We start from the raw sequence: 24,296 nt of genomic DNA, 5'->3' as shown, positions 1-24,296 counted from the left end.
TTTAGTAGAGATGGGGTTTCACAATGTTGGCCAGGCTGGTCTTGAACTCCTGACCTCAGGTGATCCACCTGCCTTGGCCTCCCAAAGTGTTGGGATTACAAGTGTGAGCCACCGCGACCGGCCAGGTATTTTTTTGTTTTTTAAATGAATCTTCTTTTATTTCACAAGTGAAAATCATCCAGTAAATGTGTACCTCAAGGGAAATCTAATGAAATCTTGATTCTGGGTTGAACATATGAGAAAAGAATAGTGTAGCACTGCTTGGCTATTTGGGATGGGATCTGTCTTAAGTCCCCATAAGCGCTTTCATTTCTCTGTCATTACTGCAAAACTGTATGAGGTAGGACTAATATTATCTTACGTTAAGGTTTAAGAAAACTGAGGCTTTGGGGCTGGTCAAAAATCAAAGATTTTCTGACTTTGCAGTGCAATGTGCATTTCTGTTGCACAGATCTCCACCAAGGCAAATTCGAAGACAAGGACAACAATCTGATGCCAGAACTTGTTCTCAGGAAAGGCTCTGATGAATTCATTCACTGCACGTGAATGACTGAGAAAACTCAATGTATCTTTTTTTTTTTTTAAGAAGTAAACCTGGGTGTTTTGTAGTTGTGACTATGAGGAAATGAAAGCACTCTGCACCTGAAGCTAGGCTGTAGATGAAGAGTTCTATGCATGACTACAATTTAACAGATAGTGCTTCCAAAATAGTAATTCACTTACATATACCTAGTTAGGGTGTTAAGAAATACTTTAAAACCACACTGCAAAATAGGGAACTTCAATGGACTGCTTTAAACTCTCAACCTCAAAGAAAGGAAATAAACTAACAGATAATGGAAACTAGCAGAAGAAAAAAAAAGTTCAGGATCTGTAACAGATTCGAAGTCAACAATGATATGATTCAGCATTTTGGGGTTCGATTAAAATCAGGCTTGCCAGTTGTAGGTAAAGTGGTGTTTAAGTGCGTAACGCATAGAACTTCTTGTTCCACCCTCCGCGGTGCTGGGGATTTTCTACTGCATCTCGACAGCATCTCGAGTAACAACTGAGCCCCTCCTCACACCGTGGGTCGTAGGAGCCCTGGAACGTTCCTCCCTCTCCTTCCCTCCCCCTCCCGCCGCCGGGCCCAGCCTCCGTCCGGGTCCGCTACTACGCAGGCTCAGCGGCCTCCGAGACAAAAGCGCCCCTGCTCGCCTTCGAAGCCGCTGCTTGGTCCAGGGGCTTCTGCAGAATTTTAACACGCTGAGGGCACTCACAGTATTTTACCAAGAAACGCTTTCGAGCTCGGATCTTTGGTGAACACTTTCAGAATTTATTAGTTTTCTTTGTAGCTTAAGAAAATCTCGTTCGCCAAGCCACCTGGCATCCCAAACACTGCAGCGAGCGCTGGGAGGGAAAGGGCGGGAGCGCACGGGCTCCGTGGGCTGCGAGGGCGCCTGGAGGTCTGAGATAACGCAGCTGGCAAACGTCAGCCTCAGGGTCGCGCCCGGCGCGAACCCGTCAGGTAGGGTTTTCCTGGCTCGCAGGCCTCGCCGGGGGCCGGGGCGGGGCGGACGCGCCACGGAGCGCGACCAATCGACAGCGCCGGGGACGATTCAAAAGGCCGAGGAGCCAATGGAAGCCCCGGGCAGCCTCGTCGGAGGGGAAGGAGGGGCGCGGCGGGGCGGGGCGGGGCGGGGCCTAGCAGGCGCGCGCCCGGCTTGCGGGACCGCGGGGACGCGAGAGCGCGACCAGGGAGCGTCGCGCGCGGGAACTGCAGCCGACTGTTTTCCCTGAGCCGTCGGTGTTCCCGCCGGAGCCTGGAGCAGGTGAGCGCTTCCACCTCCGCCCGGCTCCGAGCTCCCCGCGCCGCGGCCTCAGAGGGGCAGCCGGGGAAGGAGGCCCAAAGCGGGCGCCGCGAAAGGGCCGGGGTTCCTGGGCGCGGGGCCTGGCGCGGCGGCCTTCCCCTCGCCTCCTCTCCTCCTCCCCTCCTTCCCTCCTTCCCTCCTCGCTCCCTCGCCTCTCCTGGTCCGGTAGAGCGGTCGGGGAGGCGGTGGACGAGGCTAGAGCCGGCCCGAGCCGGGCCCGCTGCGGAAATAAAGCTATGGGTTTTAAACTGCGGACGTTTCCCTCCATGTTGGCGGCGCTGCGGCGGTGGGGAGGGTTCGTGGGCGCCTTTGTCCCGCCCCGCCGCGGCCCGGCTCCCGGCCCCTCAGAGCGCCAGTCTGACAGATGAGCGGGCGGCCCCGCAGTTGGAGGCGGGCGGGGCGTGGCGGCCTGGCGGGACGGGGACGGGGACGGGGCCGCGGCCGAGGCGGGCTTAGATTCGCGCTGCTTGTCCCTGGCTTTGAGGGTGTTGGTCGGCGCAGTTTGGTGACTCCAGGCGTACTGCAGGGCTGCTCGCTCCGATGCTTTGAAATCTCTCGTCCAGACAGTCTCAACTGGTATTTAGGCGGGTGTGGGTGCTCCTGCTAAAGCGCGGTCCTGCTTTTTCACCTTCTTGAGGATTCAGAAAAATGTTCTCCTAATGACAGCCAGCCTAGCACTTCCAGCAGCTTTACGGGGCGCCTGGTGAGCGCTTGTTTGCGGAGGGCTTTGTTGCAGGCGCTTTCCCCGAGTGATTACCGGGCCCTGCCGGAGTGGCAGAGGCCGTGGCACGCGCGTGGACACCTGCAGCGCGAGGCGCGGTGCCTGGGCAGAGCCAGGGTAGACCCAGGCCCCCGGGGACCTTGCACAGAAACATGTGTAGATCTGTAGTTACGCAGTGTAGTAACTGCTCTCTAGGAGAGGATGGAGCTACGGAGAAGAGCAGAGGGATCCTAATTTAGACTAGGCAACAAGTCCAGTATAAGTTTAGTTTCTCAGGGCTGTCTGGGAAGAAGGAGAAGAACGAGCAGGAGGGGAGTGATGAGCTGCCCAAGGGTGTGTATAGGGAAGAAGGCCCTTCTGCCTTTATAGCCGGGAAGGGGCCTTTCTGTTGCTTCACCAAGCAAAGGGCGCGGAGCAAGGCCCGGGGTTCCTGTTTGCATTTTGCCTAGTAGGCCTACCGAGGGCTCAGGTGTGAAAAGGAAGCTGTCCAGCTTAATTCGAGCGTTTTGCTCAGTGCCACATTTAGATTAATTTGGAGAAGTAAAGGAAAGATAGCTAGAGACCAGTGTAACGCTAATGAGCAGAGAATTGTCATGTTGATAAATAGTAACCTACTGGAGCTGAAATATGTGAGGATTGCAGTGCCAGTTGACTCTGAAGTTAGCAGGCATCTAGCTTCATAGAGAAAAGCCTCAGGGTCTCTGTGTTTTTTCCTGTTTCTGGGGAATGAGGACATTGTGTTCAGTGAACAACATTGTTCTTTACAAACACACTTGGTTAAAACGTCTCTTATAGGAAAAGCCTGTGTGTATCTTGACTCTTGTAGGTGAGGGCATAGTGACAGGCACAGATGTTGTGGGGCTTTTGTGTGCTATCCTGGCTATTTCACTCGTGGGAGAGTATGTTAGGATGTGATTGTTAGGATTGTGTATCCTCAGGTTTGACAATTGTGTGTGGATTTGTTTAAAGTGGGGTGCACATCATGTTGGGGCTTCATCTTTTGGAACATTTGTGTATAAGATAATGGTCTTCTAAGAAGAATGCTGGTTTATTTTGTTTTTCAAGCAAATCTTTTTTTTTTTTTTTTTTTTTTTTTTAAATTAAGCTTTAGAGACCTAACATATCCATCATATGCGTTAATTTGTTTAACTCAGGATATTTAATTGATAACAATAATCTTTTTGGCACTGGCTTGTGTTTATATTTTACAGATACTGTGTATGTCCTGTGTAATAGTGCACTAGTAAGATGCCAGTAAATAAATTTTTAAAGAACATGAAGAAACTGTTCAAGGGTGTTTTAAAACCGCAGGTAGCCCCTGCATCCTGAAGGGCTTGTATTTCAAAAGTTTATAAAGAATTATTTGCAACTTGAGCATCTTCCCGTAGGAAGACATAATTGCCTTATTTAAACCCTGGCTGACCAGTGTAGGAGAGCTAGTACTAGTAAGAGTGGTTTGATTTTGGGGGGGTATAGGGAGGAGGAGGTGGTTCAAGAGAAGAGAGGAGGAGGACACACTTCCTTCCTCTTTCTTTCTACATGGAGGCTCTGAGCTAAATGTTGAAATAGGCAAAGTTGGATGTTGTCACCTTCCCTTTTTGTGCCCCTCCTCATTCGGAGGTGTCCACTGCCTCCCCCCTTTCTGAATGCCCCTCAGGTGACTCAGCCAGGCCTGACTTCATCCTGAAAACTTGTGGGCTCCTCCCCACTACTCCAAGCCCAAACCCATTCATTACCCCAGTGATGCCATCTCAGGTAGGTGTAGGGAAGAAAGCTGGCTCTCTTACTTATTGTGTTAATTGACTGACATCCTCTAATCACCAGATAAGTACTTGTGTTTTATCTACCAACCTAGCTGCCATCTATGTAAACTAGTAGAGCTTGTTAGGTTTTTTCCTCAGGGGATTAGCAGTGAAAAAATGTAGTGCTTAGGAAAGGTCCCCCCCACCCCCATCCCCTCGCCTCTCCCTCACCCTCCCACTACTCCCCTGGGGTAGATAATTCAACTTTCTCCTTAATTCCAGAGTCTTCAAGGTTACTAAATATTGCTTTTTTTTTTTTTTTTTTTTGGGAAGGAGCTTCGCTCTTGTTACCCAGGCTGGAGTGCAATGGCGCGATCTCGGCTCACCGCAACCTCCGCCTCCCGGGTTCAGGCAATTCTCCTGCCCCAGCCTCCTGAGTCGCTGGGATTACAGGCACACGCCACCATGCCCAGCTAATTTTTTTTTGTATTTTTAGTAGAGACGGGGTTTCACCATGTTGACCAGGATGGTCTCGATCTCTTGACCTCGTGTTCCACCCGCCTCGGCCTCCCACAGTGCTGGGATTACAGGCTTGAGCCACCGCGCCCGGCCAAATGTTGCTTTTATTATATCATCAGCTCTTAACAGGAGCCAGTGAGGGATGTACATAAATATGCGTGGACAATACATCAGGAAGTACTTAGTTAAATGAAGGTGATTTGGGGGAGAGCTGACATCTGTCCTACTGCCTGCCTCTTGGACTTGGCCCCAGCTAGCTCATGTGATACTGGGGAAGGTCGGCAGCTCTGGTTTTGTTGTGTGGAAATGTGAATCTGCTGGTGAGCGGACGGAGCAGCATTACTATCTGGCAGCTGAAAGCACCCAGCTATCAATTGATACTTCAAAAAGGGTGGCAAAGAGGCCTCACATAAATGGCAGTTCTTTCGGATTGCTTGTGGATTCTTGGAGGGTTGTGGGGCTGTGTGGGCCATGTTTTGAATCAGGAAAAGAATGTTATAATTGGGGGTAGATGTCTGCTGTAGGCTTGAGAGAGGTGAGCTTGGATGAAGGCAAGGTATACCCTGGCTTAGGTGGGTGGTTGACAGAGTTACTTGGTATGCATTTGTACTTCAGCTGTAAGAGTTGAAAGCTTAGTGAAATAACCCCCAAATTTGCTGTTCATTATAGACTTGGAATTATTTTTCTATCTGTTGGTGGGTTATAGTCATGTCAATTGTACATCTTTGATTTTTTCTGGTCTTTTATAAAGTCTCTCTTGATTCCAAATGAGACCTGATGTAGCCTTTCTGGCCCCAAAATCCTGACCATTCAGTTCTGGAAAGTTGTATTTTAGTGATCAGACTGTGGAAAAAGGCATACATAAATGTGTATGTATTGACTCAAATTTTTTTCTTTAAAACTATTCAGGCTAAATTTAGAAAATGCCAAGTAGGAAATTTGCCGATGGTGAAGTGGTAAGAGGCCGATGGCCTGGGAGTTCTCTATATTATGAAGTAGAAATTCTGAGCCATGACAGCAATTCCCAGCTTTACACTGTGAAGTATAAAGATGGAACAGAACTTGAATTGAAAGAGAATGATATTAAGGTAAGTTCCTTTGGTTTATCAGAGTATGTTTATAATAAGTGGAAAATAACTCTATGGTTTCTAAGCTCAGGATAGTCAGTTCAGCTCTGTTTGGAGGCAGAGGGTTGAGCTCTTTCTTGCTTTGGGTTACATAGTGTTTTTGGCTCTGGGAATGTATGAATGAGGCATAGTGCCTTGTTCCCAAGAAGCTCACACTTACTGGGAAAGACAGACATTTGCATCTGCTGGTCCCCTGGGTTTACTACAGTCTGTGCCTGGAGTTTGCCGTGGGTGGTATTGAGTATATCAAGAGTAGAGAAGAGCCCTGGGCTTCAGGGGAGGCTTTCAGAGGCAGTGACACCTGAGCCAAGTGCTGAGAACAAACAGGAAAAACTCAGTTGATGATGGGGCTGCTTCTGCAGAGAGGGCAGTATGCCAAAGTCTGGGGCTGGGGCACTCAGTCAGCCAAGTGCTGGAAGCGGGTGGTGGGGGAGGGCTAAGCAGGAGGGGCTTTTATATTCCATGCCCAAGGGTTTGGGCTTCATCCTGAACACCAAGGATTTAATCAGGAGAGTGACATTAATTAGATTTGCATCTAGCCCAGGGCTTTTCAACCTGTCTGGTGAGGGTCTGGGTTTTAAGATATCTGATCCATAGTATACAAACATTTTTGTAAAATGCCATAAAAATGAATCGTTAGAAAAATAAAGGCATACAAAATAAAAGTCTCACAGTTTTACTATCAGATTTGATAGATATGCGATTACTTTGTCAAAATGCTGTTAACATTTCTGTACACCTATTTCTCAATTTTGGTACTTGGGCAAATTAGTAACAAGCATTTCTAGGACCCATAGCCTAGGATGACATTTTGAGTGCTCTAGACCAGGAATAAAGCCGTAGTAAATATTTTAGGCTTTATGGGAGCAGCTCCAGGCAGTATGGAAGGGAGTAGACATAGCAGTATTCCAATAAAACTTTATGGACACTGAAATTTGAATTTTGCATAGTTTTCACACATCAGGAAATATTTTCTTTTATTTGTAATCATTTAAGAATGTAAAAGCCATTTTTAGCAGGAAGGCCACACAAAAATTGGGGTGGGGGACTTGGCCTGGGGCATAATTTGTCTACATCCTTAGAAGCAACATAAGGAGATTTGGAGCAGGCGTGGACACGGTGAAACAGTTCCCAGTCATCCAAGCTCATGTTTTATTTTCAAGATCTGCTTATGTGTTTTGTTCAGTGAAACTGGTACTATTTTTTTTTTGGTCTGTGTGCTAATTTTTGTCTTATTGTCTCAGTTTTAATCAGTGTTAATTAGTACAGCTAATTGGTTTAGACATATTCATTTCATGGAAATACCTTCAAAGAACAGGAATGGAAAGGCTGTATCTGTCTCATGCAAGATGGATCATTGTGAATGCATTTTCTGTTGGCTTCATCTGATCCATTCTCAGATCCTAAGATTTCCCGTGATGACTTTAGGGTTAACGGTAGCAGTTCCTGCCTTTGTTATCCTCTTCTGGTTTGGGTCTGTCTGTTTGTGTTATGATTTGTGGTAAAGCTATTTGCTTTCTTCCCCCTTTCTAGCCTTTAACTTCATTTAGGCAAAGGAAAGGTGGCTCAACTTCCAGTTCCCCTTCCAGACGCCGAGGGAGTCGATCAAGGTCACGCTCCAGATCCCCTGGTCGACTACCTAAAGGTGCCCGCCGATCTGCTTCTGCTTCCCACCAGGCTGACATTAAGGAAGCAAGGAGGGAAGTGGAAGTTAAATTGACTCCGCTGGTTCTGGTACTTGTGTTTATCCTTGTACAACCTTTTGTCTTCCCCTTTATGTATGTATTTACTCAAATTACTTGCAGTTAATAATATTAAAATACCAGTGAAACATCAAATGTAAGGTGAGGACTTCTGAAAATTTCATCAGAAACAAATGTTTGGAATAGAAAGTTTTAAATATCAATGGAAAAGAATGTCCTTCAGTTACCAGAAATGCTATTTAATATTATTTTATTTTATTTTTTCAGATGAAATTTCGCTCTTCTTGCCCAGGTTGGAGTGCAGTGGTGCAATCGGCTCACCGCAACCTCCGCCTCCTGGGTTCAAGCAGTTCTCCTGCCTCAGCCTCCTGAGTAGCTGGGATTACAGGCATGCGCCACCACACCCAGCTAATTTTGTATTTTTAGTAGAGATGGGGTTTCTCCATGTTGGGCAGCCTGGTCTTGAACTCCCAACCTCAGGTGATCCACCCACCTTGGCCTCCCAAAGTGCTGGGATTACAGGCGTGAGCCACTGTGCCTGGCAATATTTTAGTTTTTAAAAAAGCAGTGTTCACATGTGAAATAGATGTAGCTTGTAGGTTGAACTAAGTTTTTACAGTGTATGAAAGTTCATATCATGTATGAAATAAGAGAAACCTGTATTATAGAAACATTCTTACTCTTAGCATCATTATACTTGATCACTTTACCTATTCAAAGATGATGATTTTAATGGAATCATCTTACACTTTGAAGGTGTAAGCTTTGAAATACCAGGATGCATGGAGCCTGTAGACCTTATACAAAGAGTATTTTAGATAGTATTCTAAAGAAAAGGTATTTTAAGTAATAATAATTAGAATAAAAGTCATCTGCTATTTATTCACTTAATGTTAAGCTCTTTTCTGGATAGAATGTACGCAGACTTTTAATAATCTTTGAAAACTAGATTATATACATACTGTTCTGTAGTCAGCTTTAAGATATTTTAAATATTCTGGATAATCTTTCAGGGCATATTTTTCTACATAATTTTTTTGTATTCTATAGTATGGATATATGATGAATTATACAGATGTAACTTAATCATTAAAGTCAGCTCACTCATCGATAGACATTTAATGTTTTTCTTCTATATTTTCACTATTACAAACAAGTATTTTTATATAATATCTTATTATTTCCTCAGGTTAGATTCTGACAAGTGGAACTGCTAGGTCTGCTATATGGTGCAGATTTGAGGCTTTTAATACATAATGCCAGATTGCATCAAGAAAGTTTATAGTAGTATCGGTGTATGAATGCCTAGTTTCTCATTCTGAGTATTATAATTTTTTTTTTTTTTTTTTTTTTGGCCAATGTGGTTGTCAGACATTTTCAACTTACTGTTCTAACTTACACTTTGAGTTTGAACATTTTAACTATTAGTGGCTCTCTTTACCAGCCAGGGACTCAGGGAACATATGCTGTATGATACTTAGTTATTTTTTCATTTTTGATATTTAGAGACTGCTATATTTTTACAGTGTAATCTTATAGTCCTGGTGTCACAAGAACCACAGACTGGCTTTGCTTCTTACTAGCAGAGCCTTGGGCACACTGTGTATTGCATAAGTACCCACTATTTCTTAATTTTCCATTATTGGCTATTTTGGGGCAGCGATGTCTTTTCTTTTGTTTTTTATCTAGTTAATGAACTAATTTACCAATTTTTACTTTCTATGCCTTTCATAGCAAATATCCATAGTCTTATCAATGAAATTATAACATTTAGTCTAATTACGTGAAAGGTGAAAGTTTTTTTTTGTTTGTTTTTGAGGTGGAGTTTCTTGTTGCCCAAGCTGGAGTGCAATGGTGTGGTCTTGGTGCACTGCAAACACCATCTCCAGGTTCAAGCGATTCTCCTGCTTTAGCCACCCAAGTAGCTGGAATTACAGGCACCTGCCACCACGCCCAGCTAATTTTTTTTGTATTTTTAGTAGAGAGAGGGTTTCACCATGTTGGCCAGGCTGGTCTTGAATTCCTGACCTCAGGTGATCTGCACCCCCCGGCCTCCCATGGTGCTGGGATTATAGGCGTGAGCCACCATGCCTAGCCAGATGAAAGATTTTATGTAGAAATCTACATTATGAGATACAATATTTCCGAGACCGAGCAATTCTAGTCAGTTTTATTCTTTTTCATTTTTAACAAAACAAGGCTTAAATTCTTAGAAATTAAGGCTGTGAAAAATCTGTTTCATTACTTGGTTTCAGAATAGTAAGTTTTTACCATATGTTTCTTTTTAATAAGTTACAGTTCTTTTGATTAAATGTTCATATTCAATTTAGAAGCCATTTGGAAATAGCATCAGCAGATATAATGGGGAGCCCGAGCACATTGAGAGGAATGACGTACCTCGTAAAAATACACAGGTGGGAAAGTGTTCACTTTCATGTGGGTTTTTTTTTTTTAAAGTGACTCTCCCTCAAGAAACACATTGAAAATTACAGTATTTTATAACCTGTTCTAAAATTCTGTTCTTAAATTAAGACAATGTAATTTCACAAATTTATTATTAATATACAGCTCTATTGAGATGCTGAAATAGTTAATGAAATAGCATTAGTGGTAAATTGCTTACTATAGATATTTAATTTAAAAATTTTTCATTTAGGAAAAATTCAATTTGTCACAAGAAAGCAGTTACATATCTACACAGTATAGGCTTCGTCCAAGAAGAGAAGAGATCAGATTAAAAGAAATGGATTCTAAGGAAGAAAAATTTGTTACGAAAGAACTGGCAGTGAGAACCTTTGAAGTGACCCCTATCCAAGCAAAGGACTTGGAGTTTGGAGGAGTACCTGGTAGGCCTCAGAGCTGGGCCTGGAGAGAGCAGGTGGGGTGGGCTAGTGGAGGTCACCACAAGGTGAATTGGAAAGGCCTCTTTGAAGATACCTGAGGCAGGCAGGGTAATGAGCCTGGTGGGAACCAGTGGAAGAGCCTTCCAGAGAAGGAACAGTAGGTACAAAGGCCTGAGGTGGGAGCTTTTTGGGGGATTATGGAGTAGAAAGGTTGCCACTGTTGCTGTGTTGAAAACTTTTAGCAGTCTCTTCAGAGGTTTTGAGCAGAGAAGTACAAAGAAGTGGTAAAGGAAGGTCGATCTGGGAGTTGTACGTAGCATGGATGGTTACCTGTCAGGGCCAGGGGGCTCTGCTAATAATCACGCTTGAGGTGGCAGGCCTAGCAGTGGGAGTCAGCTGCATGCATAAAGTAGGATCCCAGAGTCTGCCCTACCTGCTAGACAGGCTGGCTGGTTGTGAGGGTCAAAGATCTGAAGTGTGCAGAGCCTTAGATTTATTTTATTAAGTGGGTGGAACTGATGAAATTTTATGAGCTAGTAAAAGAAAATATTTCTTGTCTAAATGGCTCAAAATCCTGCATGGCTTAATTGCTTTGTATTTTGTTAGTTCTAACCTTTGGCTAGCTGGTCTGTTACAGAGGCTGTCCAGCATCACTGAAAATCTGTGCATATTACATGAGTGTGACATTATTTTAATTGTTAGAAACTTAGGAATATAAAGTTTTTTGTTTAGATTAGGCTGATAATTTTTAGCTGTTCTGCTCTTCAGTTTGCTGGAGTTTGTACACTTTTGCTTCTCAGTGGTTGGAGGTCAAATGTTTTAGAGCTTGGTTTCTGAGGTGGGTGTAGCTATTCAGTGTTGGACCTCTGTTTTTTTACTACTTTAATGCCCATGGTTGCCCGGCCACCAGAGGTGACAGGTAGAGATGGGAATTTTTGACAGTACATTAGAAATTGGTTTCAGACAGCTAGCCAGATATGAGTTCTGATCTTTAAAAAGCTAGCATGATTCCTAAATAAATATACCAGATTGAAATTTGAGCCTCAACTGTTCATGAATCGTTCGCAGGTGTGTTTCTCATCATGTTTGGCCTGCCTGTGTTCCTCTTCCTGTTGCTGTTGATGTGTAAACAAAAAGATCCCAGTCTTCTGAATTTCCCTCCTCCTTTGCCAGCTTTATATGAGTTATGGGAAACGAGAGTATTTGGGGTCTACCTCCTGTGGTTTCTGATTCAAGCCCTGTTCTACCTACTGCCAGTTGGAAAGGTATGTTTATGGTAGTTCTGTTTTGTTTTAATCAGATGAGGTTTCGCTGTATTGCCCAGGCAGGTCTCCACCTTCTGGGCTCAAGTGATCCTCTTGCTGCAGTCTCCTGAGTCGCTGGGACCACAGGCGTGTGCCATGTTGCCCAGCCTTAACAGTAGTTTAAAGATTAGAGACCGTTGTTGGTCGTAATTCCCAAAACTTACTTCGTGAAGCCATTATACTTGTGCTGTCTGTATAACATTTGCTTATTAAGAGGAACCTTTAAAAAATCTGAGATTTCTTGTGTAACTTTTCAAACCAAATGTTAAAAGAATAGGCTGTTTTGCAAAGTAGCCTGTCAGTGGTAATTGCTGTGGAAAAAAAATTCACCCTCAGTATGTGTCATTTCAGATGCAGCATTTTAAATGATTAATTGATAGACTACTGGGCTCAGTGGACTTTATATCTTTTAAAAAAGTATGAAAAGTTTCTAATTTTCATCTCTTCCAGAAGCTAGTTATCAAGAACATTGAATGTTGTTTTCAGATTCTTGCAATATCTTAAAAATTTTGATAAGCCCTCCATTGCTAGCTAAGTGTAGTTTTTTCTTCTTTCAGTAGAATCCTTTACTTGGATATATTTAAAGAAACATGAGATTCCCTAAGTAATAATTTATTTAAAGATCTTATTCTTAGGGCTTTGCAAGTTTGCCAACTGTCTGTAAACCAAAGGATCAGTTTTACTAGGAGTGGTGAATGCCAGTAATAGAAGCCTAGAGCTGCAGGCTTAATACTGTGGAGTGAGACCATAACTAGTGGCTCTAGCAAGGATTTTTGTGATAAAGACCTTCAGTCATTTTTATGGTAAGGCTCTACAGTTAAATTCAGATTCGTTTAGGGTAAGGTGATTCCAGAGTATTAAGGAAAGCAGTTTTTATGTTTAAAGTGGTATATGTATATACTCACAGGCTAAAGTGACTAAAAGCATATACATATAAATATATATTAATATTATACAGTCATCCCTTGATATACTTGGGGAGTGTTTCCAGGACCTCCTGTAGGTACCAAAATCTGGGGATGCTCAAGTCCCTGATATGAAATAGTGTAGTATTTGCATATAACCTGTGTACATACTCCTTGTATACTTTGTTACCTCTAGGTTACTTATAATACCTAATACAATGTAAGTGCCATGTTAAACTGTGTTAATTAGGGAATAATGACATGATAAGACATGTTAAACTATATTACTTATGGAATAATGACATGTTCAGCACAGATGCATTTTTTTCCCAAATATTTTGGATCTGTGGTTAGTTGAATCCATGGATGTAGATCCCACAGATACGGAGGGCTGACTGTATATTTGTATCTATATATTCACAGATTAAAGCCCAACACAGCATTTGCTAGACACCTTTAACAGATAAGGATCATCTGAAATTAGCATGTGGGATTTTACTAATCCTGTGATCTCAAACAGCTTTTACACTTCTCCTGGGAGAAGAGGAATGCTAGCTAATGAAATCTGTAGCTAATGATAGGATAAAGTAGTTTAGCCTAGAACAAATGATACTAGTTTATGTTTTGCAGTTTGAAATGAATTGCTACGTTTCTGAATAGTTTAAATTATCTTTGGCTTCCCTTTTGGAACCCAGCAGAGTGATTGCAGACAGAGTAGATGCTGGATAAGTCTTTTGTAAGCAGTGTGCAGCCATTGGTAGATGTTTGAGCTAGGGATCCACTAGATATAAAGGTATTTAAGCACATATAGTCTTGAGGTGGTACATGGGAGTGTTGGGGGGAGAGTGGCTGTTGCAGTTGCTTGGTCCTACCCTAGGAAGTCATTACTGGATTTGTATTTAAGATAAATTCCTGAAGGTGGAATTGCTTCCTCAAATGGCTTGCCATTAAGGTTTTTGAAACATTACTAAATTTCCTTATTACAAGATGCTTTCCTTCTTGGGCATGTTGAAAATTAAGTACTATTAGGATATATATATATATATATATATATATGTGTGTGTGTGTGTGTGTGTGTGTGTTTATATATGATTGTGATGTGCTTTGTAAATTTGTAAATTTTTTTTTTCTTTTAAGGTTGTAGAAGGAATGCCTCTTATTGATGGAAGAAGACTCAAGTATAGATTAAATGGTGATTTTCTTTTTTTAAGACTCAAATTGATGATTTGATAGCTTAAACTTCTAAGTGTTGCACTCTTTGTTAAAGCTGATTAGACCAGAGCAGTAAGTAGTAAATTATCTCTTAGTAGTCGGAAGGGCAACTGTTTTTACCTGTAGATAACATGTATAAATTATGACATGTAAAGTAACATAGCCTCTTGGTCACTCTTGTCCACTCTCCAGTTTTATTTTCTTAATAGTATTCGTCACTGTTAGAAATCATTGCACTTGTCTTGGATTTTATCACCCTGAGGTGTTACACAGATGCAGGCATCCAGGCTACTCTGCTGTGTGAGCTGCTCCTGTCCTTGCTCATGTCCTCGGGGCTGTCCCTTGAGTATTCGTCACACACTTTTCCTGGGCCTTTGCCTGGAAAACTTACCCTCAAATGTCTGACAGTTGCATCTTCACCTCTGTCTCATCTCTGCTGAGAGAAGCCTTCAGGTCCCTTCCTTTCCCCTGCTCTTTTTTTATTTTTCTGTCTGATATTTGTGCCTCCCAATATCAGTGTATTTGTTTCTTCATTTGGGTCTCTCCACTAGAATGTAACTTCGTGGGCTGGACTTGGCTGTGTTCATTGTGATGCCCTTCATGCCTGGAAAATGGGCATAGAGTGGGTGCTTATTCACATGTGAGTGCTGGATAGATGAGTTGTGGGCTAGCTGGGCAGCTCAAGAAGTGGGTAGACCTTGCCTCCTCTGGGTCCAGCACCTCTCACTATAAGAGTATGTGCTGAGTGCATCAGTCCAGTTTTGCCATCTGAAGATTTTTGGCAAAGTACAGATCTATTTTGTAGTCATCTTTGAATGATTTTCTATTTGACGAGATGGAGTAGAGTGTTTTACTTTTCTTGAGAATTACATTATATATTTTAATGCTTGAACTTTTTATCCTTTCAGTCTTTCATTTTCTAACTTTGGATACTTTGTTTAGAGACTTATCCAGCATCTACTCTGTCTGCAATCACTCTGCTGGGTTCCAAAAGGGAAGCCAAAGATAATTTAAACACCTTCTGCCTTTTAGTGCTGGTCGTGTGTTGAGGCATCTCACCTAGCTCCAGTGCCTGACCTCTGGTGGGTGCTTAATATTTGTCATTGGTACTGTCAGACTTTTTGTTGCTTTTACCAAATTCTTTGCTGATGGAGCAAGTTTTAGAAAACCTTTGGCACCCTCTCTCCCTCTGGTGGTTCACTTTGCCACACTGGTGAAGGTGAGTCTGGGGCGAGGTGGGTTGTTGACTTTGCCGTCTTGCCCTTTTGATTTCAGTGTTTTGTGTGTTTCTCCGTAGGCACCGATTCTTTTCCCTTCCTTTTGCTTTTCCTTTCCCTTCTTTTCTCTTTCTTTTTTTTTGAGGCAGAATGTTGCTCTTGTTGCGCCGGCTGGAGTGCCTCAGCCTACTGGGATTACAGGCATGAGCCACCACACCCGGCTAGTTTTTGTATTTTAGTAGAGACAGGGTTTCTCCATGTTGGTCTGGCTGGTCTTGAACTTCTGACCGCTTGCCTCAGCCTCCCAAAGGGCTGGGATTAAAGCTGTGAGCCACCTCGCCCTGCCACACTGATTCTTTTCTAAGTAGTCTTGTGTTATAGTTGCACTTCGCTCTGAGGGTTGTGGTACATTCAGAGACTGAGTACAGTACTTGGACGTGGAGCTCTTGGAGCCAGTGGGGGAGTGGCTGGCCAAGTTGCTTGATCCTTTTTAAAAATTTCCTCATCTAATTACTCTGGTTCAAGTATTGAGATTTCGCTTCATGAGATTTTACCATTATTAACAAGGAGATTCCTAAGACATTTTGGATGATTATTTTTAATCCACATAGGCTAGAGAGGAAAAGACTGGTTTATCTAAGCATTCTTTTTTTTTTTTTTAATTATCCATTTTATGAAAAGTAAATGAATATTTTTAAAAGTCAAAATTTAAAATGGACAGTTACTGTTTGCAGTATTTGTGGAACATGTGGATCAGATAGTAGATTTGAGACAACTATTTTACTTTATAAAAGATTTGGTTTTAGAATTCTTATATAAATAACAGCTACCTCTTTTTTGCGTTTGACCACTTATCCAGATGTGATTTGATGACTTTTTAGGAGCACAGCTCTTTTAGGCACTCAGCTCCCTTGAAAGCAAAACTGTTTCTTTAGCCAAAAGAAAAAATTGGATTGTCCAATGAGCCTCTCTGTGTGGCAGCAGGACTAGTCCGGAGTGAGAGTTCTGTGGAGCCTGACAGGGTGGGCACTTTTTAACTTGGCATTGCACGTGAATATTCCCACTTGCTGTCCCTGCCCCACGGAACTCAAAGTTCCCTGCCTGGCCTCTGGCATGTGTGTTGTGGCCTCTTCTCTGCGGGGGTGGCATCTTAAGATCTCTGTTCTGGATGATAGAGTATTACTAGAATCTTTTGAAATCATTATTAACAAGTTGGTTCAAGTATAAATATTTATAATATTGTAACTATCAACCCAGCTCACTGCCTGACCCTTGGTGGGTACATAATACCCTCCCCTTACGTAATGTGTGTTTGGCCTAGCTCTGTTAATAGCCATTTGACTTTGTGCCTGAGAGTTTGGATTGGGAATTTTCAGGTTGTACTTCTTGTCAGTTTTCCCTTAATTAAAAGCAAATAAAGACCATGTGAACTGACAAAGAATCAATATATTAAACTAGTTGGAAAGTTCTACAAGAGATAATGGTGTATATATTGACGATTACAACTTAGTACGTGGCTTATTTGCATATTTGTGTGTATTTAGTCTGAATAATGAAATTAAGACTTTAAAAATGAACATTGCATTGTTTCATAGTGGTGTTAAGTCCTGTGAGCCTTGGGTTAACATTAATTTTCCCCTTCCTTTTTTTTTTTTTTAAAGGATTCTATGCTTTTATCCTGACATTTGCGGTCATCGGAACATGTCTCTTCCAGGGCGTAGAGTTTCATTATGTGTACAGACATTTTCTTCAATTTGCACTTGCGGCCACTGTGTTTTGTGTGGTCTTGAGTGTGTATCTCTACATGCGCTCTTTGAAAGCGCCCCGGAAAGACCTGTCGCCTGCCAGCTCTGGTGAGCAGTGATAAATCGCGTGTTGGATGAATGCTCCCCAGAGCCCTCCAGCAACCATTTCCAGATTTGAGTAGATGGCTTTTTTTCTTAGTTCATTTTATGGGAAATGAGAAATAAGAAAAAATGAAAGGATGAAGAAAAAAGTTAAAGAGAAATGAATTTAAAGGAAGAAAATGTTTTTGTTTTTCTTTTACACTTTAATTCATTTCTTTTTTTGCAGTTGCTTGATGACAGTAAGACGTTTAGTAAACTTACAGGCATTTTGACTTATGACAAATATTTTTTTGTCCAAAGTAGTAAACACTCTTTAAAAAACAAAAATAAAACAACAGGTTACTGGCTAGGTGAGGTGGTTCATGCCTGTAATCCCATCATTTTGAGAGGCTGAGGCGGGTGGCTCACCTGAGGTCAGGAGTTCAAGACCAGCCTGCCAATGTGACAAAACCCCGACTCTACTAAAAACACAAAAATCAACTTGGGCGTGGTGCGGCAAACCTGTAATCCCAGCTACCTGGGAGGCTGAGGCGGGAGAATTGCTTGAATACGGGAGGTGGAGGTTGGGAGGTTCAGCCTGGGTGACAGAGTGAGGTTCCCTCTTAAAAAAAAAACAAAAGAAACAAGAGAGGTTACAAATTGGTTGATTCTGACCTAAAGTATTTAAATGTAAAAATATGTCACTTATCTAAAAAAATTTCTGAGTGTAAAGTCCTTTGGGGGGCCCTCTTGATTTTGGTTAACTTTTTTAAAAAACCTGGGAGATCTGGGGCCCCGGCTCCCCAAAGGCTGTAGCAACTGCCCTTTCAGTTGGGCAGGCATCTCCTGGCTACCTTAGTCTGTGCCGTCCTGTCTACCTCACAACCAGAGCTCTGCCCAGGCTCTTGCAGGCAGTTGAACTGTGAGCCTAGATAGTGGGCAGCAGTGCCGTTTTAAAGCCTTATGACTGGGTTTGGAACACTTTGGGTAAACACTTTTCCCTTTTCAGGAAATGCTGTCTATGATTTCTTCATTGGCCGTGAATTAAACCCTCGAATTGGTACTTTTGATCTCAAATACTTTTGTGAATTGCGCCCCGGATTGATTGGATGGGTATGTCCTTTTTTCTTTATAAATTTCAATTCAATAGGTCTAATTAATTGCTAGAAGGATATGTAAACCATTTAAAAATAAGCATTGGGTGGTATATTTTTAGGGATAATCATGGCTTTCCATAAATCTATCAAAATATTTTCTTATTGTAAATATTTTCCAGGTTTAAGATACCCTGTGACAGTTTATAACAAATAACGTTTCTTTGCTTTATTTTTATTATATCAGTTTATATTTGTGTAGGAAAGTGATAGTGTGGATGAATTCAGGTAAAAAAAAATGCATTTTCTTCCTTTTTAAAGCCTTATTTTTACCTAGTTTTAGGCTTGGAGTTGCAGATAGAGAGCAAAGAGTTCCCTTCTAACCTTCACCCTAGTTGTCACAGTGTTACCTTCAGAGGAAACCATCAGTGTAATGATGAAGAACAGGGGATTAACATAGCTACAGCATTAGTCACCAAGTCCACCGGCCTCAGTAGAGTTCACCAGTTTTTCTGTTGTTGTCCTTTTTCTGTTCCAGGAACCTCGACAGGACTCCATGATGCATTTAGCTGTTATTTCTTCTTCTTCTCTAGTCTATAATAGTTGTTTAGGCTTTCCTTGTCTCTCATGACCTTGATACTTTTGGGAAAGTACTGGTTGGTTATTTTGTAAGAGTGTCTCTTAGTTTGGGTCATTCCAGTGTTCTCTTTGATTGGGGTGAAGTTATGCACTGTGACAGAACACAGAAATGATAACTGCGTCCTTCTCAGTGCATTGGGCCCAGGGACCCGTGGTGCTGAGATGTCTTATTACTGGTGGCGGGTAGGTGTTAAGGTGGTGTCTGCCAGGTGTCTCAGTTGTGAAGCTCACTCTTGCCTTTGTAGTGCTAAGGTCTCTGGGGAGGTGCTTTGAGGCTATATACTTTCCCCTTTTGTTTCAGGTGGTTATTAACTTGGTGATGCTTTTGGCTGAAATGAAAATACAGAGCCGCGCTGTTCCATCCTTGGCCATGATTTTGGTTAACAGTTTCCAGCTTCTCTATGTGGTGGATGCTCTCTGGAACGAGGTAATTAATTTTAAGAGCCAAAGCCTTGTTGTCAGATGGCTTTGAGTGGGTGAGTGACCTGTCAGAGCCTCGGCTTCTTGCACACAAAGTGAGGGGAGCACAGCCTACCTCCGAGGCTGCTTGTAAAGAGACATGAGGCCGGCCATGCAAAGTGCTGAACTGATGAGGGAGCGCTGACAGGTGGGAAGCTTCTAGGCATTTTGGAGTGCTTTGGTATTTATTAGATGCTCTTGTGTTTAATATTAAATGTTTAAGATTGGTGGATCTTGGTTTTGTTTTTGTGGGTGGTGTTAATTATGGTATCACATGAAAATGGATGGATTATTACCAAATTAGAATGGTGTTTCTTGGATTGTTGAGAGTCACCTAGTTTTTAAATAATGGGGGAGATGTTTTATTGTTAGTATTTTAAAATACAAAGACTAGCTCTAATCAGATGAATGTAAAATCAGAAAATCAAGATGCATTTCCATCTCCTGTCTTTTTTCATATATTGATTAGTCTTTCTACTAGTTGAAGACTGGTAAATGTTTCTTTTCTCTGTCTCAACCAGCATATTCCTTTTAAAAATTATTTCTTCCTCAGGCTTATTTTACAAGTATTTTGTCATATTTACTGTTATCTTTGTAATCATCTCCAATTTCTTTCCATGTTAAAAAAAAGTTTTGGCAGCTGTACATCATAAACAAGTTTTTATGACAGTCTGTTGAGACAATCTGCTGACATTTCAAGAGAAGACCTCTTTCCTTTGAGTCTGGGACATTTAAAAATATTGTATTATTTGGCCATCAGTACTATATATCTCCCCTACCTCTGCCAGCTAGTCTTTAATTTTGGCCTTCTATGCAAAATCACAGAGCATATTTAGTCGGAACAACTTTGAAAGTTTGATATTGGTGTTTCAGTGATCTTCCTGTTATTTAGGAAGATTAGGATCACTTTGAGGTAAACCTCAATTGCAAGTGTTGGGATTAGTGCTTTCCCCTAATTATAGGTTCCTGTTATGCTCCTGCCACTTCATGGACCCTGGCTCTGAGCTTGGGAAGCTATGAATGTAGTGATAGCACTTCACACTGAAGTTCTTTAAAAATTCCAGCTTGACCCAAAATTAAATATGTTTTTGAAATTAAAAAACAACTCTTTTATAAATGCACTTACTATTACCAGTGTAGATTTGTTTGCTGTTACAGAATGAATCACTGAAAGAGCATATAGATTACAGTTTGCAAATCAAATGATATTTTACCATTTTGATCACCTCAGTGGCCTCTTTAAACCTTCCTTTCCAGTAGCTTTCCATTGCAGTGATCATTTCTTCTGGTTTCTTCCATTAATAGCTTTCTGCCATGTTGTGTTCATCACTTTTTAATTGGCGTAGAAGTTCATATTTTGTATAGATTTAGCCAAACATTGACTTCTGTTAAATGAAAACTTTTTGCATCCTAAGGCAAAACTCTTAGGGCAATATTAACATATCCCCAGGGGTAGCGAACTAGAGTTAAGAAATTGTTTTCCGTCTATTCTCAGTGTCTCAGCCAGATTATAATAAAGTTCTTGAGGAAGGATTGGATTTTATGATTTATTTAGCATTCTGGCATGTCACTGGGCAATCAGCAGATGCTTAATAACTTTTTTGTTAGGTCACTTGATAGAAATCCCTCCGTATTAAAAAATGGGCTCTACCTTAAGAAAACTGAGACTACCAGTTTAAATATGTGCTCCTCTGAGCACATCCTTCGAAAGCCTTGGGGCTCAGGAGCTGGTGGGGCTAAGGTCTTCCCCTGACCTGGCACTGGTTGTTTACCCTTTCCCCTCTCACTGCCACTTATTGCACCTGCTTTTATTTGCTCCCACCTTTTTGTCACCTTTATCCTCTTTTGGACTAGGAATCAGATCACAGGCCTTGAGAGTTTATATATAAGAGTAAGACACTCTCGGGAACAGAAAGTTGACCACTTGTTTTCACTTATATGTGAAAGCTAAAAAAAAAAGTTGATGTCATAGAAGTAAAAAGTAGAACAGAGGATATGGAAGGGTGGGAAGGGAGGGATAGGAAGAGGTTTGTTAAAGGATACAGAAGTACAGCTAGATAGGAGTAAGTTCTAATTTCTAGTATTCTATACCACTGCTGGTAGATTACAGTTAACAGTGATACATAGTTTCAAATAGCTAGAGGGATATTGAATATTCCCAACATAAAGAAATAATGTATTTGAGATGATGGATATGCTAATTACCTTGATTAAATCACTATATGTTACATGTATTGCAACATCACTGTGTACCTGTAAATATGTACAATTATTACATGTATTTTTTTTTTTAAGAGAGTAAAGAACTCTAAAGAGTATAAGCCCAAAGAGCTAGATTTTGTGAGATTGATGTTTTTGTTCCATGTGACATCTGTTTTTCTGTTCTATGGCCTATTTGCTTTCTCTCTAGAAAAAAATTGCTATTTGTAGGTACTACTCTTTTTCTTTAACCTAGAACTTTGATTATTCTACAGAGCTTATACTAGCTAATTTTTCTGCATTAGTGGTATGCACTGAGGTTCCAGGTAGTTTAGAGATTCCCTTAGGCCAGACCTTCAGAGTGTTGACCTTGGCAGTGTCTCCATATTCTGGAGTCTGGCCTAAAAGTATCCACGTCCAGAGGTAGTCTGGCTCATGCTAACCAAATCACCAGGGAGCAACGCACTTTTATTAATTTATATGAGAAGTGAAGCTGTCAGTTCACCATGTTGCCAGGCAGCTTAATTTCTTCTGTGGAAAATCTATATGAAAAGCCAGATTATGATCAGAAATGAGATTGGTGCATGTGGAATTGAAACAAAAAGAGTTGGTGATCTGACCATTCCTTCAGCAAACATATTTTGAACACTTCTCTCCATGGTGGGCACTGTGCTAGGTACTGGGGTGGCAAAGGTGAAAACAGATGGTCTCTGTCTTTTAGAGGCTTTTAGTGTATTGGAGAATGACAAGTACAGTAACCCAATTGCTATAGCTTACTGGTAGATGGTGACATCTGAGAAGTGCCCAGGTTTGAGTGGCAGGTCAGGAGGGCAACACAGGGTTCAGGGCCTATGTGGAGGTTGGAGGAAGGGTTACCAGAAGAGGAAAGGGTCTGGGCATGGGGGCATGGGAAACACTAGAGATCTGTTATCTCAGGAGCACAAGTGAGAGGCTGATGTGATAGGAGGATGTGATGGCAGAAAGACCTAGCAGGCCAGGGGAACCAGATCTCTCTCCCCTTTAAAAAAAAATGTTGGTACAGATCCACCCATAGCACTTCATACATTTGCCTTTAAACTAGTACTTTATTTGAATACTTTAAACATAGAAGCTCTTTCTTCCTTTTCACTTTCTGTATCCTTATAGGAAGCAGTGTTGACGACCATGGACATCATCCACGATGGCTTTGGATTCATGCTGGCTTTTGGAGACTTAGTGTGGGTCCCATTTATTTACAGCTTCCAAGCCTTTTACTTAGTCAGTCATCCAAATGAAGTATCTTGGCCAATGGCTTCTCTAATGATTGTTCTGAAACGTGAGTATTAATTTCGGTCTCAGTTTAATTAAATATTATGTACTGACTCTTTTATGCTTTGATGTCTACATACTTGTAACATGCCATCTTGAGTGGTCAGCATTAGCTCAATTTGAAGTAATTTATGATGAATAATAAAAGGTCTGCATTTTGCAAAGAGAATGGTGGTTCACACTTGGGTTCCCAGTAGTACTCAAAACATTATTTTAACGAACCATCTTGTTTTTAAATTTAATAAATTTAAGTTGATTGAATTTGTTAGAGTAATCATACATCTTTTCCATTGAGTGCCTGCTTTTTCTGGTAGGCATCTTATAAAGTAGGAAAATTCGTCTTGCCTTCATAGAGCTCATATTCTAACAGGAGAAATAAGACATTCCTACCTTGCTGTAAAGTGTGTGAGTGAGCACTAAGAGGGACTTAGGTGATGGGTGTTTAAGGTAGAGAGAGAGAACTTCTCTCTAGGGAATGTCAATGTGAACTTATTGGAGGATATGGTGTTTGATCTGAGTTTGAGAGGGTAAAATGGGACGGGAAGATTCAAAAGTCAGGCACTGGGAACACTTCAGCAAAGGTGTGTGGTGGGGAGGCATGGGATGAAATTGGGAAAGACTGAGAAGTCCAGTTTGGCTGCAGCTGAGGTCCACCAGGGTCAGTCAAAATTTTACTCCAGGTTGAAATTTCTTTGTTCTTAACACTGTTCATTAAACACTTTACTAGAGGTTGGGCAGGGAAAATTGGCAGTGAACTTCAAATATAGATAGTTTTGCTACACTAGTTAGTATCTGTGGTAGAAGAAGAAATTCAAGCCGGGTGCGGTGGCTCACGCCTGTAATCCCAGCACTTTGGGAGGCCGAGGCGGGTGGATCACGAGGTCAAAAGATCGAGACCATCCTGGTCAACACGGTGAAACCCCGTCTCTACTAAAACTACAAAAAATTAGCTGGGCATGGTGGCACATGCCTGTAATTCCAACTACTCAGGAGGCTGAGGCAGGAGAATTGCCTGAACCCAGGAGGCGGAGGTTGCGGTGAGCTGAGATCGCGCCATAGCACTCCAGCCTAGGTAACGAGCGAAACTCCGTCTCAAAAAAAAAAAAAAAAAAAGAAATTCAAACCATTGGTTAAAATTAAGATTTAGTTTCGCCAGTGGTTTGGTTGTCCATATCATCCATTTTATTATTCAAGACAGTATATTTTATAGTTCAGCTAAAAATGGGGAGTGTCTTAATCTGTTTTGTGCTGCACAAACAGACTAGCTGAGACTGGGTAATTTGTCATGAAATTTACTTGGCTCATGGTTCCGGAGGCCAGGAAATCAAAGAGCATGGTGCTGGAATCTGGCAAGGGCCTCCTGTTGCAGCATCCCATGGTGGAAGGTGGAAGGATGAGAGACAGGGAGGGAGGGCAAGAGGGGCTGAACGTGCTTTTATAACAAACCCATTCAAGATACTGAGCCCACTCCTGTATTAGTGACATTAATCTGTCCATGAGGGCAGAACCCTCATGACGTAATTATCTCTTAAATGTGCTACCTCTCAATGCTGTTGCACTGAGGATTAAGTTTGTAACACATAAACTTTGGAGGACACATTCAAATCAAAGCAGGAAGTAAAGTTATT

General features: G+C 41.8%; 1 protein-coding gene across 9 annotated transcripts in view; it reads left to right on the top strand.

Annotated features, from left to right (window-relative positions):
* Positions 1-1,656: 1,656 nt before the first annotated feature.
* The window catches only part of LBR (lamin B receptor), a 30,463-nt gene continuing 7,823 nt past the window's right edge, over positions 1,657-24,296 (top strand). For 4 of the 9 annotated variants that reach the window (XR_004272271.1, XR_004272270.1, XM_032289396.1 and 1 more), the window contains exons 1-11: positions 1,657-1,811; positions 5,742-5,920; positions 7,493-7,693; positions 9,993-10,076; positions 10,319-10,508; positions 11,574-11,770; positions 13,852-13,906; positions 16,805-16,996; positions 17,979-18,082; positions 19,004-19,129; positions 22,507-22,675. Coding sequence is in view for 7 of the 9 variants with exons in the window: in XM_032289396.1 (XP_032145287.1) it covers positions 5,756-5,920; positions 7,493-7,693; positions 9,993-10,076; positions 10,319-10,508; positions 11,574-11,770; positions 13,852-13,906; positions 16,805-16,996; positions 17,979-18,082; positions 19,004-19,129; positions 22,507-22,675 (1,483 nt within the window). In the remaining 2 variants the exon portion in view is untranslated. Of the gene's footprint in view, positions 1,812-2,298; positions 2,427-5,733; positions 5,921-7,492; positions 7,694-9,992; positions 10,077-10,318; positions 10,509-11,573; positions 11,771-13,851; positions 13,907-16,804; positions 16,997-17,978; positions 18,083-19,003; positions 19,130-22,506; positions 22,676-24,296 lie in introns of those variants that run through there. The other 5 variants (XM_032289394.1, XM_032289395.1, XM_032289398.1 and 2 more) reach the window with 5 other exon arrangements.

This window comes from Sapajus apella, unplaced genomic scaffold, assembly GCF_009761245.1.
Source record: "Sapajus apella isolate SASKATOON/1434 unplaced genomic scaffold, GSC_monkey_1.0 scaffold22, whole genome shotgun sequence".
NCBI lineage: Eukaryota > Metazoa > Chordata > Mammalia > Primates > Cebidae > Sapajus > Sapajus apella.
The sequence above is the reverse complement of the archived record's forward strand: the minus strand, read 5'-3'. Positions and strand labels throughout refer to the sequence as shown.